Source organism: Syngnathus typhle, linkage group LG4, assembly GCF_033458585.1.
Source record: "Syngnathus typhle isolate RoL2023-S1 ecotype Sweden linkage group LG4, RoL_Styp_1.0, whole genome shotgun sequence".
Taxonomy (NCBI): Eukaryota; Metazoa; Chordata; class Actinopteri; order Syngnathiformes; family Syngnathidae; genus Syngnathus; species Syngnathus typhle.
This window is the reverse complement of record NC_083741.1, coordinates 8640599-8656558: the sequence shown is the minus strand read 5'-3', so window position 1 is coordinate 8656558 and position 15960 is coordinate 8640599. Positions and strand designations below refer to the sequence as shown.

At 41.7% G+C, this 15960-nt stretch overlaps 1 protein-coding gene across 3 annotated transcripts; it reads left to right on the top strand.

Annotated features, from left to right (window-relative positions):
* Positions 1–279: 279 nt before the first annotated feature.
* LOC133152539 (Golgi apparatus protein 1-like) lies at positions 280–15804 on the top strand. Of its 3 annotated transcripts, none has more exons than XM_061276205.1 (27): positions 280–635; positions 3772–3801; positions 5133–5219; positions 5644–5859; positions 5938–6141; positions 6252–6323; positions 6421–6607; positions 6698–6718; positions 6794–7011; positions 7171–7292; positions 7411–7512; positions 7773–7926; positions 8486–8623; positions 9570–9656; positions 9730–9792; positions 9932–10045; positions 10150–10238; positions 10452–10569; positions 10651–10743; positions 10817–10954; positions 12230–12353; positions 12422–12564; positions 12656–12757; positions 12830–12937; positions 13092–13212; positions 13317–13423; positions 13915–15804. In XM_061276205.1, exons 1-27 carry the CDS (start codon positions 318–320, stop codon positions 14080–14082), a joined length of 3444 nt encoding a protein of 1147 aa, XP_061132189.1. In that variant the 5' UTR covers positions 280–317; the 3' UTR covers positions 14083–15804. The 3 variants fall into 3 exon arrangements, with proteins under 3 accessions (XP_061132189.1, XP_061132190.1, XP_061132191.1); XM_061276207.1 differs by lacking the exon at positions 280–635 and adding an exon at positions 1202–1383; XM_061276206.1 differs by lacking the exon at positions 6698–6718.
* Positions 15805–15960: the final 156 nt, after the last annotated feature.

Here is a 15960-nt window from a genome sequence, read left to right as displayed (position 1 = left end):
ACAACATTCCTAGGAAATGACAATGTCCCTTGACTGGTGACGGGACAGTTTATTTCGAGAACAGGCTCGCAGGCACCACATTAGTGGTCCCTGGTCCAGCGGCATACTGATTATTGGATGAGAAGTCTTGTTTATTATGTGATGTAATAAAAAGGTAAAATTAATCTAATGGATATTGTGTCTCGTCGATAAAACGTACGTCTTTTATTGTTAAACCGGCAGCTGTGTTGTGCGTCACTGCACACTTTTATTGTGAACTAACTGACCGGAAGTAGTGCTGTCTTTTTCTCACCGCGCTAGTTAACGGTGATGTGAAGATGGCGACGCACAGTCGCTCTCCGCTGCTGCTACTGCTGTTATCATACGTGTGTCTTTGTGGCTTCGGCTCCGTCTTCGGCCTCAAAGCCGCCAGCGGCCCCGCCGAGCCTCCGAATAATCCGGTTGTCCTCAGAGCCGCTGAACCACAAGCCAAGGATGCACCTGCCGCCGCTGCCGGGGCCTCACAGCCTCGAAGGGCGACCGGTTGGAAGCTGTCCGAAGAGGAGGCCTGCAGAGAGGACCTGACCCGACTCTGCCCCAAACACACATGGGCCAATAACCTGTCAGTGCTGGAGTGTCTACAGGACCGCAAAGAGGTAAGCGACAACCGCCGCTTGATGTGATGATGATGCTGGCTGCGACGCCGCGGCCGCCGTGCTTTCGATTCATGGCTGTCAGCTGGGCATTGAGGTGGACGTGAAGCTGCATCGATGGGCTGCTGTGTCCTTTTTTTGTGAGCACTTTTACGACACACTGAGCATACGGAGTATATTGACATCAGCAGATACTTTAGCCAATCATTAACAAAAACGGCAGATCAGAGATGATGAAAATCTTTGCCCATTTAACGAGGCAAGTTCCCTGTGTTGTCTTATTATATTTTTTCATTGTGATGGCTTGTGACGGAGTGTGAAGAAGCATTTTGGAGGAGGAAGATGGGAGGAAGCGTTTGTAAAGTAGGAGCGGATAAGAACAAATGAGACAATATTGAGTTGACTTCTCGTAGGGAAAGGAGTTCCAAATAAACTAGGATTGCAGTGTGGTTGGGCCTCCCCTGTTGATGACCGTGACGCCTCCTTGGAGAAACCTCACCCCTGCATCCCCTGACTACGGTCAGGCAGCAAGCAGGAACATTAGAGAATGTGGGGCTTTGTAAAGTGCTTTGGCAGCCTCCGTATGGTGCACATATTACTATGATATATGCACTCCATCATTTCAACAGGATTGGATTGAGTTTTGGTCCCAAAACGATACATTTTTCAGCCCCTCTTCTGTAATTGTATTCAGGTCTTGCTTGGATATTTTTCCCTTCAGTTTTGTCTTCAGACCGTGGAATGGATTCAGGTCAGGTGATTGACTTTGCCCTTGCTTAACATTCTTAAAAACTCTAGTTGCTTTTATTGTATACTTCAGGTCTTTGTCAATCTGCACTGTGGAATGCCGTCCAGTGCAGCATTTGGTTGAATAATATGAGTTGATAATATTGCCTGAAACATTTCACAATTTATCCTGCTGCAGAGCTTGAGATTGTGGCCAAAATGACAAGTTGGGTTGATTAGAAAAAAAAGAAATCAGTCTATCGCTGACTGTGACGGAGAGCCAGCAAAACCTGCCATTTACAACTATTCATCAGCAAATAGGGTCATGCTTCTCCTCCAAAAAATGAGTGTGGCCAAATCCTGTGCAAAAGTTGGCCAGTTCGTAAATAGGAAGCCCTGTGCTACTTTTCTCAGTCGTCAATCAATCCAATTGACCCACTTCCTTGTTTGTTTCATTTCAAATCTGTTGCAAAAGTGCTCGGAGTCAAAAGATGAGAATTGCATCAATCTATGCATCTACCTGACTGCATTTGGAATGGCATCGGGTATTTAAAAAGCATCTAAATGAGTTTTCTCACATTTGTGCATATACTTACTGAAGTATGCATGTGTGCTGATTATATGTGTTAGTATCTCTTGTACCTCAGCACCATGCTGTTCACCACCAACACACACACAGGCACACACACCACCAACACACACACAGGCACACACACTCGCTCTCTCTCCCTGCTCCTCAGGCCCCTTTTTTGAGATAACTGCATTGCTTCAGCTTAGTAACAGCTGTGGCCTCCAGAAGAGGAAAGTGGCTCTTATACCCTGCTTGGCACTCAGCATTAAGGGTTGGAATTGGGGGTTAGAAGGAGTGGAGCTCTTTACAAGCCCTAGGCTTCGTCTCCCTCCTTGCACAGTTATTGATATAATAATATGTGCTAAACAATAAACTAACTAACTAAAACTAACTATAAATCTGCCTGCTCTCTAGAGAGGAAGAAGGTACACACTAGCACACAAGGCATCATTTGGACATAGCCCACGGGCACTTCCTGTTTGAGGTCAATCCCATCACGTTCTGCTTCAAGATTAGCATCCATCTGATAGGCTTCTTATCAGCATTTTATCATGCCCTCGTTAATTTATGTACACAGTGAACTCCCCATTCCCAGGGGACACCCATGTAAACAAACCCTTTATACCGTTAAAATGCATCCGTTTCAAAACCAGTTTTCACCAACAAACTGGTGGGCTCTAACTATAACACCATGCTATTGAGAATAGAATAGAATAGAATAGAATAGAATAGAATAGAATAGAATAGAATAGAATAGAATAGAAGTCAGCAAGTCAGATTACTTATATCACAAGGTGCAATTGGAGGGGCTGGACCCTATTCTCCGCCAGTCGTGGGGGCTTACATTATATTCAAGCCACTGTCCTTGTCTTTTGTGATTCCGGTTAGTCTGAAGTTTGCAGGAATTTCCCTCATCCCATTCACGCCTTTATCAACTCCAATTAGTCAATGCTATTTCAATGCTTTGATGATTTGCATTGATCAATCTGCTCATGTTTCCAGGCCTTTGATCTGAATAGAATACATTGGGTTTAATTAATAACGCATAGTCTGACTAATTGGTAATTTTATATCTCGGCTGAGTCTTCTCCGTCATTAAGCTTGTCGTTCCTCTGTCCTTGTAACATTTAGTGGAAAGTCAAGAGATAGATTTCTGTCCCTGTTCCTGCAGGCAGAGAAGGATTTGGATTATCTTGTCTTTTCTATGCAAAGTGGAACTGTGTGATCAACATTTCCTGCTAGGTTTCTTTGGATAACGCATAATGTAATGTTAATTAAGAACTTCAGTTTGCTTCTCACATTTTTCTGTTATTCCCAGTTCACCTACATTACTACCTTTTATAGTCGCAGTAAAATTACAGTCGACAATTTCTTTAACCGTTTTTAAAAAAAATTAAGACGCAAGCAAACTTCCTACATGTTTTTTGTCCGTCTGACTGTGCCTTCGATTTTTCTGTATAACATCAGTTTTTATAATATAATTTGTACTATGGTAATATTACAATTATGAATCAAAAGTTAGTTTCAGCAACAGTTGAAAAAATAATTCTGAACCAACATAGCTATAAATTACGACACATGGTAAAATCAGCATTTTAACTTTGATAGGTCATCCTTAAAAACAAAATTTGCATACACCTGAATTATATTTTCAAACTGGGACATAATTCAAACAATGCATTTGTTGGATAAATTATGTTCTGAAGAGGGTTTGGTACATTCCTAACTTGCGGCACTAAATACAATAGTTTTATTGAAAATATGCATTGAAGTGTCACTGCCATTAAGTTATTTTAGCATACAGATGGTGAGTCACAATTTTCTGCTTTTGTGTGTCTGCAGGAAACTGAGATGGCTCCTGCTTGCAACCATGTAAGTACATAAACACAATTTATTTTCTGCCTTGTGTTTGCGTTATTGTCTTGGTAGGTTTTTTTTTTGTTGTTGTAAACTTTGTGTAACCGTGTGGTTTTTTTTTGTTTGTTTTTTCGTGAGGAGGGGGGGGGGGGGGCATGGCTCGCCTCTGCCGCATACACATTCCAGATTTTCTGCAGGAGCAATTAATTACAAAGGCTCGTCTCGCTCAGTACATATCAAATGTCCAGAGTTCAGTGACACGCCAAGGTGTTCTGAGAGGATTTATGGAAAGAGGTTGCTTCAGTTGAAATACACAAAACAGCCTTTTTTGTGTTGACATGGTGTTCTATTCTGTGTGACACACCTGTCACTGGCTCTTATTGGATCTCCCATGCACAAAGAAAAATAGCCAACACCTCAACAAAGAAGACACAAGGAAAACAGGAAGATTTGAAGGGGAAAAAAATCATCTGGAAACTTATTTCCATAAACATGTACTGGGGTGATGTGTTTGTCCTGGAATCTTGTTTACTTCTCAGTATAATATTTTTCATGAATTTAAATTGTTGTATTAGATTGATTCAGCGTATAAAAAAAACAAAAGGCTCGTATATCAAACCATTAAAATTCTCTCTAATCCCCAGAAACATTCTCTGGGATTCAGTGGTGGGGTTTTTTTTTTTTCTCTTAGTGGGATCAGACAGCAGTGTGCGGTAATCAAACAGTTTTGTTCATATAATCATGCACTTCTCAGATTTTTGTTCCCCAGATAAATGTCTTTTTTGGAGCTTTAGTTCAGGGTCGAATTAAAGTGTTTCTTGAGATAAATTCTCATTTGTGGAATACTTTTTATTGCTTATCCAGCAGCTGGCTAGACTGTGCAAATGAATGCATTCTAAAATGTTGTGATTTGGACTCAAAGAGAGATAAAAGCCCTTTATGATACTTTTTATATGTATGCAGGAAGCGCCAATACCTTTTATAGTACTTCAGTCTTTGAAAGATGTGAGGAAAAAAATATTTTGTTGGACCTTCATCAGCAGGTTTGTAATTTCACATCATAATAAGGACATTCTTTGACCAAAATAATCTGTTAGATTTACCTGGACTCTCAATGTGGCTCCTTAAACAGTAGCCTTGCCCAATTACAAAAGACATATTTTTTGTTTGACACATCTAGATTATGTACATATTGCGCTTTACTGTACAGCACTTATGAGTGCAGCAATTTTATGTTCACAGCAAATGACTTTAAGTAACTCTGCGTAATGGAAATATAATGAATATGAATAATAAATGAATAGAGAGCACTGAATAACTAAATACTGAATAACGCTCTTCATCAGCTCCTGTGGAACTACAAACTCAATCTGACCACTGATCCAAAGTTTGAGTCGGTGGCGATGGAGGTTTGCAAGAGCACCATCACTGAGGTCAGCATTCAGCTCTCAATGTTATCTATCTGCAAATAGTGATGGGAAAATGAAGCTTCATGAACCAGTTGTTGTATTCTTTGGCTCCTCTAGATGGTGGGTGATGTATGTTTTAAGTGAGGATTTTAAGAAATTGCAAGTCAGTGGGCTTTCAGCTCTTCTGTGAAAAGAGAGAGTGAGTGCCATCTAGAGGTCTAAGTAAACACAACAACCGGTTCATGAATCATCTTGAATCTTCATTTGCCCATCATTATCTGCAAATACGTTAGGTATGCCAGTCACTGATAATGTAGACAAATAATGGTAATGCAGTTGTTCTATTGCATATGCAACGTGACCTTTTTTTTTTTTTTACATACATTTTATCACGTATTTTTAAACACACAATCGCCTTCATTTGTTTCCTTCCCTTTAATGATCACAGCTTAAAGAATGCAACGAGGAGGAGCGTGGGAGAGGCTACCTGGTATCTTGTCTGGTCGATCACCGTGGAAACATCAGCGAGTATCAGTGTAACCAGTACATTACCAAGATGACCAGTATTATCTTCAGTGACTACCGACTAATTTGTGGCTTCATGGACAAATGTAAAGAAGACATCAACAATCTACGCTGCGGGAGCATCAATATTGGACACAAGGTGACCTTTTGTTAAAGCGAATGCCTAGTTCCTCTCGCGTTAGTTTTGATCCTTTACATTCGCTGCTTTATGCATCAGGACATCCATAGCCAAGGGGAAGTCATCGCTTGTCTGGAAAAGGCTCTCGTGAGGGAGGCAGAGCAACAAGACCAAGTTCGTCCAATCAAAGAGGAGTGTCAGAGGGCTATCCTGCGTGTTGCGGAGCTGTCGTCGGATGACTTCCACCTTGATCGACATCTTTACTTTTCCTGTCGAGACGACCGTGAGAGATTCTGCCAAAATGTAAGCGCATGCTTTTTTCTCTCTCATCATTAGTATGAATCCATATTACTCTATCCATAAGGAGAAACAAGTCATAATCTACGATGCCATTTTCCATCTCTTTATTTTAGACTCAGGCAGGAGAGGGAAAAGTCTACAAGTGCCTGTTCAACCACAAGTTCGAAGAGGCCATGTCAGAAAAGGTGCATCCCACCTCACTGGTTCATGCTCGTTTCCCGATTCATGACTCGCGTTGCTTGATTGTGTTTGCGGATTATAATGTTGGCTTTCTCCTTACAGTGCAGAGACGCTCTGACAACACGGCAGAAGCTAATCTCTCAGGACTACAGGGTCAGTTACTCTCTGGCTAAAGCTTGCAAGCTCGACTTGAGGAAGCACCGCTGCAGCCTGGACACCAACCTGCCGCGTGCCCGCGAGGCCCGTCTCTCGTACCTGCTCCTGTGTCTGGAGGCCGCTGTGCACCGAGGTGACCTCTTCATGTTGCTTAAACATGATGTTCAAATATGATAAATGTTCCTTCATCTCATCTCTCATCTCGTGTCGTTGAGGAAATGAGGAGCGGCGTTGACATTCGAGGGTATCATCATGAAGTCATTTTCATCCATTTATTTATTTGTTGTGTTTCTCTGTATGATCTTTTCATCCTGTGTAGGCCGCCCGGTCACCGGCGAGTGTCAAGGTGAAATGCTGGACTATCGGCGGATGCTGATGGAGGACTTCTCCCTCAGTCCGGAGATCGTGCTGCACTGCCGAGCAGAGATCGAGACTCACTGCTCGGGCCTTCACCGCAAAGGTCGCACTCTGCATTGCCTGATGAGGATCGGCCGCGGTGACCGCAGCGCCTCAGTCGACGGTGTTTGCCAGAGTGCTGTAAGTCACGGGGGGAAAGGCAAGGGAATACATAAACAATGGTTGTCGCTTTGCTCGTATGCAGAGCAAATGGTGCAAATGATTTTTTCCAATCACATTATGTAGTCTGCGGTGTTTTCGTTTCTTTGAATAATTCCATTAACTCTGCTAACACTTCAGCTCCAGACACTGATTCAGTCAGCCGACCCCGGCGCCGACTACAGGATCGACCGAGCGCTCAATGAGGCCTGTGAGTCTGTCATCCAGACAGCCTGCAAACATATCCGCAACGGAGACCCAATGTGAGGGCACATACACACACGAGCACACAAAATACGTGAACAATCAGTCTTATTATTCAGATGAATAAGCACCTGCCTTTTAGAGAGTGACTGACCCCCTCCCTCTGTGTGTTTGTAGGATTTTGTCTTGTCTGATGGAGCATCTGTATACAGAAAAAATGGTGGAGGATTGTGAGCATCGACTGTTGGAGCTCCAGTATTTTATATCAAGGGACTGGAAGTGAGTGTACTCACTGATAGGATTTATCAACCAGCCAATTACCCCGACATCTGAGGCCTGACCCTCTCTTTGCTCTATTTTTACTTGTCAAGTGGAATTACTAACCCATGTGGACAATCTTTATATAGATGAACTTTGTTGTTCTTTGGATTGTAGAACTTTCAGCCTTCATACTCTGTTTTTCTATACATGGTCTGATCACATACCACCCTGCAAAGACGGGTTTAGTGACTGTGGTGTGCTCCAATTTGTTGTCTTAGATTGGACCCTATATTATACAAGAAATGCCAAGGCGACGCTGCCCGACTATGTCACACGCATGGCTGGAATGAGACCAGCGAGTTGATGCCGCCAGGCGCTGTCTTCTCCTGCCTGTACCGCCATGCCTACCGGACTGAGGAGCAGGGCCGTCGGGTATGACATGAGAGCAGAAACTCGAATCTTGACATTGTGTTGGAGCAATTCCAAGTTCTTCTTGTCATTTAAAAAAAAAACTTGTACATGTTTTTAAATTTAATAGGTCAACAATGACATTCTGGTAAGTGGTCTACAACCTCTGTCAATCGAGATTCTGGTGAAAAATTTGAATGATTAAGATGCTTGATGGCGCTGATGATGGTGAATCGGCACTGAAATAAGATTTTAATTTCTTTGGATAATTTAATCTGTGGTAGCTTTTTCTGGGCTTTTAAAATTTGATATTTAATTTACATAATAGGGAATGATAAAATGATGGCATGTTGGCATAATGGGTATTAAACATCATCCAGCCAAAACATTATGACCACTTACAAAATGAATACTGACACTGCCAGACCGGTTTTATTTGAGCAAGATGTTAATTATGGTCATAATATTGAGGGTGCTTGGTCCACATTATAATGACGGTGTTTATTTTGCCTCTAATTATCCTATGAGGTATTCACGTCAATGTCTTAGAATAATGGTGTGCGTCTTGTCTTTACGTCTGCAGTTGTCTCGAGACTGTAAAGTGGAGGTTCAGCGAATTCTCCACCAGAGGGCGCTGGATGTGAAACTGGACCCTGAGCTGCAGAAGCGCTGCATGACGGACCTTGGCAAGTGGTGCAGCGAGAAGACCGATACTGGACAGGTTAGACAAATGATTGTTCACATCTGCCAATGATGCAGATTAAATCTGATTAAATCTGTAGGTTTACGTTTTGGAGTTTATTTACTTGGTTCTTTTCCCTTTGGCTACAGGGTAATAAATACATCAGCGGTTTCCAACCTTTATTCAGCCAAGGAATATATTTATTTTACGATATAACAATACACCACCCAACGAAAAATGTCATGCAAGTATTTCTACTGAGATAATGATGATCTTGTCTCAATTTACTAAGAACAAATTGACTAACAATGTGGAATCTGAGCCTTTTATGTTCTCGCACCAAACCACGCCTTAGTCTCAATGGAACCTAGTGGAGAAATTTGCTTCTATACCTCATTGCCATTGATACGTGAAGAAACATTATTTGAGGTAAAGTTATAATCCTCTTAAATGACATTGGATAATTTCCCATGGCACTCCGAATAATCTCTTGCTGTACGAGGAGCCACTTTTTACGTGTTCCACATGAATGAAAAAATCAACATCATTTTTACCTCAGTCAGCTCTAAAATCTTCCATAATAGATACGTACATCCACGAGAATACAATTGCTGACTAAAATACTGGCTACACTGCTCTTCTCATGAAAAATGTTTAATTTCCGTTGCACTATTTAAGTTTTTTTTTTTCCCACAAGCGACACACTTTGAAACATAGTATTTTTAAGGAGCCTACTTGCGTATGGCTCTTTCAAACAAAACTTCCTTTTGCACATCCTATTATGAAGTGAATTTTTTGTCAATTGATGTAACTACTGTTGTGGCGTGTTTTCCAGTAGTGCCAGGAGACACTGCAGAATGAGTTTGGAGGATTTGTGTGACCCCTGAAATACATATTCAATACATTTTTACCAGTGTTGAGACCCCCCAAAAGGGGATTGATTTGTTAAGCTACATTTGAGATGCATTTGTGTGTTGCTTCCCAGGAGCTTGAGTGTCTGCAGGAACATTTGGAAGACCTGGTGTCTGCCTGCAAGGATGTTATAGGCAACCTGACAGAATTAGAGTCAGAGGTCAGCAACGTCATCGCTTAAGTAGGAGCAGGTGGCGACCGTACATTTAACCCTGCCATTGTTTCCTTTTCAGGATATCCAAATAGATGCACTGCTTATCAGAGCTTGCGAACCCATGATCCAGGCCCATTGCCACGTGAGAATATTCCTACTACTTTCTGAGCACGCATATAGACACACCTACCAGAAACAAACAACTCTTTGTCAGATATAATAAACTTGGACAATCTTGAATAACAGTAGAAGGCAATAAGCTTTTGTGTGTTTGTCTTTAGGACTTGGCTGACAACCAAATAGACACAGGTGACCTTATGGAATGTTTGGTTCAGAACAAGCACCAAAAGGAGATGAACGAAAAGTGTACAGTTGGCGTCACACACTTCCAGCTGGTAAGCGTCAGCTTCTTCTTTTAAAGCCCATTTCCCACTGTTCCGAGTGTTGGATCGTAAACATGCCTGCGGATTTTGATAAGTCGTCTTGTCTGTTTGTAAAGATTCAGATGAAGGATTTCCGCTTCTCTTATAAGTTCAAGATGGCTTGTAAGGAAGATGTGCTTCGCTTGTGTCCAAACATCAAAAAGAAGTACGCACACTGATATTCCCATTTGTTGCATCGCTACATTTCTGCCTTACTCTCTCTCGCGTGCATTTCAAAGTACATATTGTACACCAAATTTGTCACACTTGAATTGACTCATCATGGCCTATCTAGAATCTTTTCCTCAAGGAATCAATTTAAAAAAAGGGATTGTTTTAACTTATCGGATTGCTAACCACGAATGATCCTCTCATTTAGAGTGGATGTGGTCATCTGCCTCAGCACCACGGTGAGGAACGACACATTGCAGGAGGCCAGAGAGCAGCGGGTCTCTCTGAAATGTCGTAAACAGCTGCGTGTGGAGGAGCTAGAAATGGTTGGGATGGCCTGTCGAAAATCATTTCTGCCAGATGAAGCCGATACACATTTCAACTCAAATGTATTCTTCTTTTTCTAGTCGGAAGATATAAGGTTGGAACCGGAGCTGTACGAGCCTTGTAAGTCCGACATCAGTCGTCTGTGTCCTAACGTGGCTTTTGGCAATGCTCAGGTAAGATGAGGAACGTTAGATTTACAATTTCCGCAAGCCTTCCAACAAACTCAGTCTTTGCCTTCCTCCTCAGATGATTGAGTGCCTAAAGGAGCAGAAGAAGCAGCTCAGTCAGCGCTGCCACCAGCGGATCTTCAAGCTGCAGGAGGCCGAGATGACTGACCCAGAACTCGACTACCAGCTCATGAGAGTCTGCAAGCAGATGATCAAGGTGAGGAGAAGCAGAGCAAATATTGGGACGTCACGAGAATCACATCAATTCTCATTTTCTTGGCTCTAAACACCACCGCAATAGATTTGAAATGAAACTGACTACATGTGCTTCAACTGCACAGACTTCAGTTGTGTTTACATTCAAACCAGGCGAACATTATAAAGGTTTGAGCATACGTCTCCCGTTTTTAAAGGGACCACAAGTAATGGGACTTCAGAACTCACGGTGCAGCAAGTTTGTAATGCAATGGCCAAGTCCATCACCTGACCTGAATCTGATTGAGCGTACATTTCAGAGGGTGAATACAAAAAGCGTTGGTGGTCTGTGGGTTCCAGAATTCAGGTTGTGACTTATTATATTTATGATTGCTGTTTTGTTCTGTTACTTTTGCTCCCTTAAAAGTGGAAGATATACGTACAAACTTTTCCAACAAACTACACCCACTCCATTCACCTGATTTGGATACCCTTAAAGTACCGTATTTTCCGGACTATAAGGCGCCACGGATTATAAGGCGCACCTTCAATGAATGGCCCATTTTAAAACTTTGTCCTTATTTAAGGCGCACCGGACTATAAGGCGCACCATTAATGCCTCATGTCAGATTTTAAATCCAAATCAAATCATTCTCCATTTTATCTTTTTTATTTCAACTTCAGACGTAACAAATTACTTTATAATCACAAAATAATGATCCATAGTCTTTTTGCTTCATGATTCATAGTCTTCAGCGGGCCGCTTATGATTGATTTCATGACACAATGCTTCGGGCCAGTTTAAATTTAGGAATTTGGTCCATATATAAGGCGCACCGGACTATAAGGCGCACTGTCGGCCTTGGAGAAAATGTTAGGTTTTTAGGTGCGCCTTATAGTCCGGAAAATACGGTAAATCTTAAAAGTTGGAAATTAAAGCACATTTTGTTTCTTTTCAAAGCCATTGTGGTGGTGTTTTGAGATGTGTGTCCGTGTCCCAATATTTATGAACCTCATTGTATGTAAAATAATCTTCAGCAATATCACCAGAGGTGGCAAAAGTACTCATTACTATGCATATGTGTACTTTCTGTAATTATATGAAAAAAATAAAGATTTGTAAATGTAGGACAAACCTGAGTAAAAGGAAAAAAGGGATAGACTACTTGAGGGGAAAAAAAATAACCTTCTCAGCACACAAAATCCATTGAAACAGTCCTGATGGTGAAAAACCGCCTTATGAACAGAATCCACTTTGTACTTCCCACCACTGATTATCACAAACGTTCTTTTGCAGAGATTCTGCACTGAAGCCGATGCCAGGAATGTTCTCCAGTGTCTAAAACAGAACAAGAACAGTGAGTTGATGGATCCAAAGTGCAAACAAATGATCACCAAAAGGCAAATCACCCAGAACACAGGTGCGTGAACATTTGACAGGCCAGCATTTGAAGAGTCAGACTCAAATCGGAACTGCACCCTTCTCCAGACTACCGATTGAACCCGGTGTTAAGGAAAGCTTGCCGAGCTGACATCCCCAAATTTTGCCAATCCATCCTGAACAAGGCGAGCGAGGACAACGAGCTGGAGGGTCAGGTGATCGCCTGCCTCAAGCTCAAATATGCTGATCAGGTCAGTCCAAAATCATCAGACATCTCCGGTTCCAAGAGAAGGCAAAGTCAGACTTGCTTATGGTTGCCCATCATGGGCTGGTTTGGTTTAGAGATTGTCCGCAGACTGTGAAGACCAGATTCGAGTTATTCTCCAGGAATCGGCGCTGGACTATAGACTGGACCCCCAGTTGCAGATGCACTGCTCGGATGAGGTACGCTGGTCATTAAAACCTGTACTTTGTCTTTCTGACGTCCGCTTCTTGTAATGCCGCTTCCTTCTCCAGATCTCTCGGCTGTGTGCCGAAGAGGCAGCTGCTCAGGAGCAGACTGGTCAGGTAGAAGAATGTCTGAAAGTCAACCTGCTCAAGATCAAACAGGAGGCCTGTAAAAAGGTAAGTATTATTGAGAAAGAAAAATAATAATATTTGATAGCGTGATGCTCACATCTGAGTTTTGGGGGAAAAAAATTGTAAATTGCTCGATATCATATTGTGACGATCTTTGCGTTTTGGGTTCTTCTCCCTGATTTGTTGTTCTTGTGTGCAGGAGGTTTTGAACATGCTCAAAGAGAGTAAAGCAGACATTTTTGTGGACCCAGTTCTCCACACAGCCTGTGCCTTGGACCTCAAACATCACTGTGCTGCCATCACGCCGGGAAGGGGAAGACGTGGGTGCTTTCACCATCATCGCGTGTCACTTTTGACGGGAAATATTAAATACTATGGGTGAAAAGAACCTCCCTCTGCTGTTCTTTTTCTTCTCACCATGCAGAGATGTCATGTCTGATGGAGGCTTTGCAGGACAAGCGAGTTCGCCTGCAGCCCGAGTGTAAGAAAAGACTTCAGGACCGCATTGACATGTGGAGCTACGCGGCTAAGGTAACCACTAGGAGGAGCCATTTTCACCTTCATTGAAACCTTTTCAACGTCAAGACAGGAAAGTTAAATAGGGCTGAACGATGTAAAAAAAATGATATATATATTTTATTCCACTCAATATTGCCACTTAGTATGCAATTTTTTTTTCAAGTTTCTCTTCCCATGAATTTTTTTAACAAACAAGCTGTATATTAATCTGGTACAATTTCAGATTTATTATGCATGCAGTAAATGTTTTGGTTATAGAGGTTGGGTGCATGCTAAAATAAAGGCAAATGAGCCACAAATTAAAAGGAAGGGCACTTTGTTGATCCACTTGAATCGCGTTAACGTATTCAAAACGTTTACTTGCACGCTTTTAAGTGTTCACCACGACAACTTCCCAAGATTCTACTAAGTGTGGAGTGAACATAAACCTGCAAATCCCATTACAACAATAATTCAAACAAATGAGTGACTTCCCTGTTTCATTCAACTCTGTTGTCCTGTAGGTGGCACCGGCAGAGGGCTTATCAGATCTGGCCGTGCAGGTGATGACCTCACCCTCCAAGAACTACATCCTGCTCATGATCGCCCTGAGCTTGTGCGTCCTCTTCCTGTTGGGGCTGCTGTGCGGTCGGATCACCAAGCGCGTGACGCGGGAACTGAAGGACCGATAGAAGCCCGAGAGCTATTGTCACCTGCTTCGCCCCCTTCGTCCTTGTCCTCTTCAACCTCAGTCTGTCACCAGCCAACATGCCCAGTGCCAATGCCAGTTGCTCACATGTGGTCCTCCTCTTTTCAAGCTTCGCTGTGATATTGCCTAACACCCACCAATTGTCTCATCAAATCAAAGCATTTTTGTTTTCGTTTTGAGTTGGTTGCGTTAAACCAGTATCAAAAGGAGCACTGTAAGTGACATGACTGAGGACCGCTGAGGTTAGGACACCTTTCCCCTAGTTTGAAAGAAGACTGGAGTATGCAGCGCTTCATCTCTTCCGAAGAAGAGACGTCAAACAGCAACTTGAGATGTTGAGGCAAACATTCAGACATTTTGCTGTTGCTTTGAACCAATTTCGGATCAATTCTGATGATGCCTCCCTCTTTATTCATGTACAGGATCTGCTTTGACTCGCCATGTGAGGCTAACACTCACAAAGGTCAAACACTTCTCACCATAATCATGCCAATTGGTATTTTGTTTTCATGCCTTTTTTGTATTGATTGTTTCGATGAGATTTGAATTTGTGAAGCCAAACAATGCAGTTCAATGTCAACATAGACGACGGCAGTGCAGATGAGGGTTACTGTATTATATATCTTCTGTATTTCATATTTGATCACTGGAGTGCAAGCCAAAATTGTGTGTTGAGACGTGTTTCCACATAGTTTGCTGCCTTCAAGTCCCATCAATCATCACAACATAGCAACAACAGGCATCCCGCTCTGAACACATCAGCCAGTGTTGCTTTATAGGGATTTGATATGGTCATTTTCCTGTAGATTTATGATACGATTGCTTATATGAAGATTGTCTCCTATTTTCAATAGCAAGAAAAGCTAAAAGCAAGTTAAAATCCCAAATATGTAACATTTACTCAATGATGAGAGAAAAAAAATGGTTGTAATTATAATCTTGTATAGTAATGGTTTGCCTCAACCTTGAACTTTTTCAAACAGTTGACATCCTATTGAAGAGCAACAATTACTGAACAACAGCCAGCAACTTATGGAAAGCTGTTTCAGCATTCCCTAAGAGTCATGTACTCATATGCTTGTTGTCTTCTCTCTTAAAACAATTCTGTGCAATAGAAGGGGATTAAATAAAATTATACTAGCTATCAGCTAGTTCTTGAGGAGTATTCGATGTCAAGTTGTGCAGACTTTTGCCTGATTAGTAAAACACGGTTGTCTTCGTGAAGACCGTTATGGGAATGGATATGTAATAATGGCTTTATGGCCGAACGACAGTTTGTATCTCAAAATATTCAATTCAGAGCCCTCGAATTTCAAGGTACCATAATGGATAATGCTCGAGGCTTGCCATAAATGCTGTATGAGCATTTGCAGGACACTTGGTTTTATTATTCAGTGCAGTACTAAGTAAATGCTCTGTCGGCTTTATCGGAAAGGGCTAGTGTCTGGCTCAAAAAAAAAAGAAAAAAAAAATCAACAAAGCTGAAAATTAGCTGCTCGCGCTCATCTCAGTTTTGAAGGTCATTATGATGTCCTGTTATTTTCCATGAATCACAAGTTTTAAGGATAAATACTAATACAAAAAAAGACTGGATGCAAATGTATGTTGTTTTCAGATCACTTCAAGTAATGGGGCAGTTATTGTGAGATTTCGTTTTGCTGTACAGATCAATCAATTTAATAAAAATGTCTGCACATTTTCCTAACTTTGCTTCAGTATGCATTAAAAAAAATCCAAACATGATTTTTACCAAGTTAATGCTCAGTTTTGATCAACACAGTGAGAGGTATTCGATTTTTTTTTTTCCAATTGTGGTTGAAAGTTCTTTTTAGAATAATATTAGTTACACTTTGATATAGCT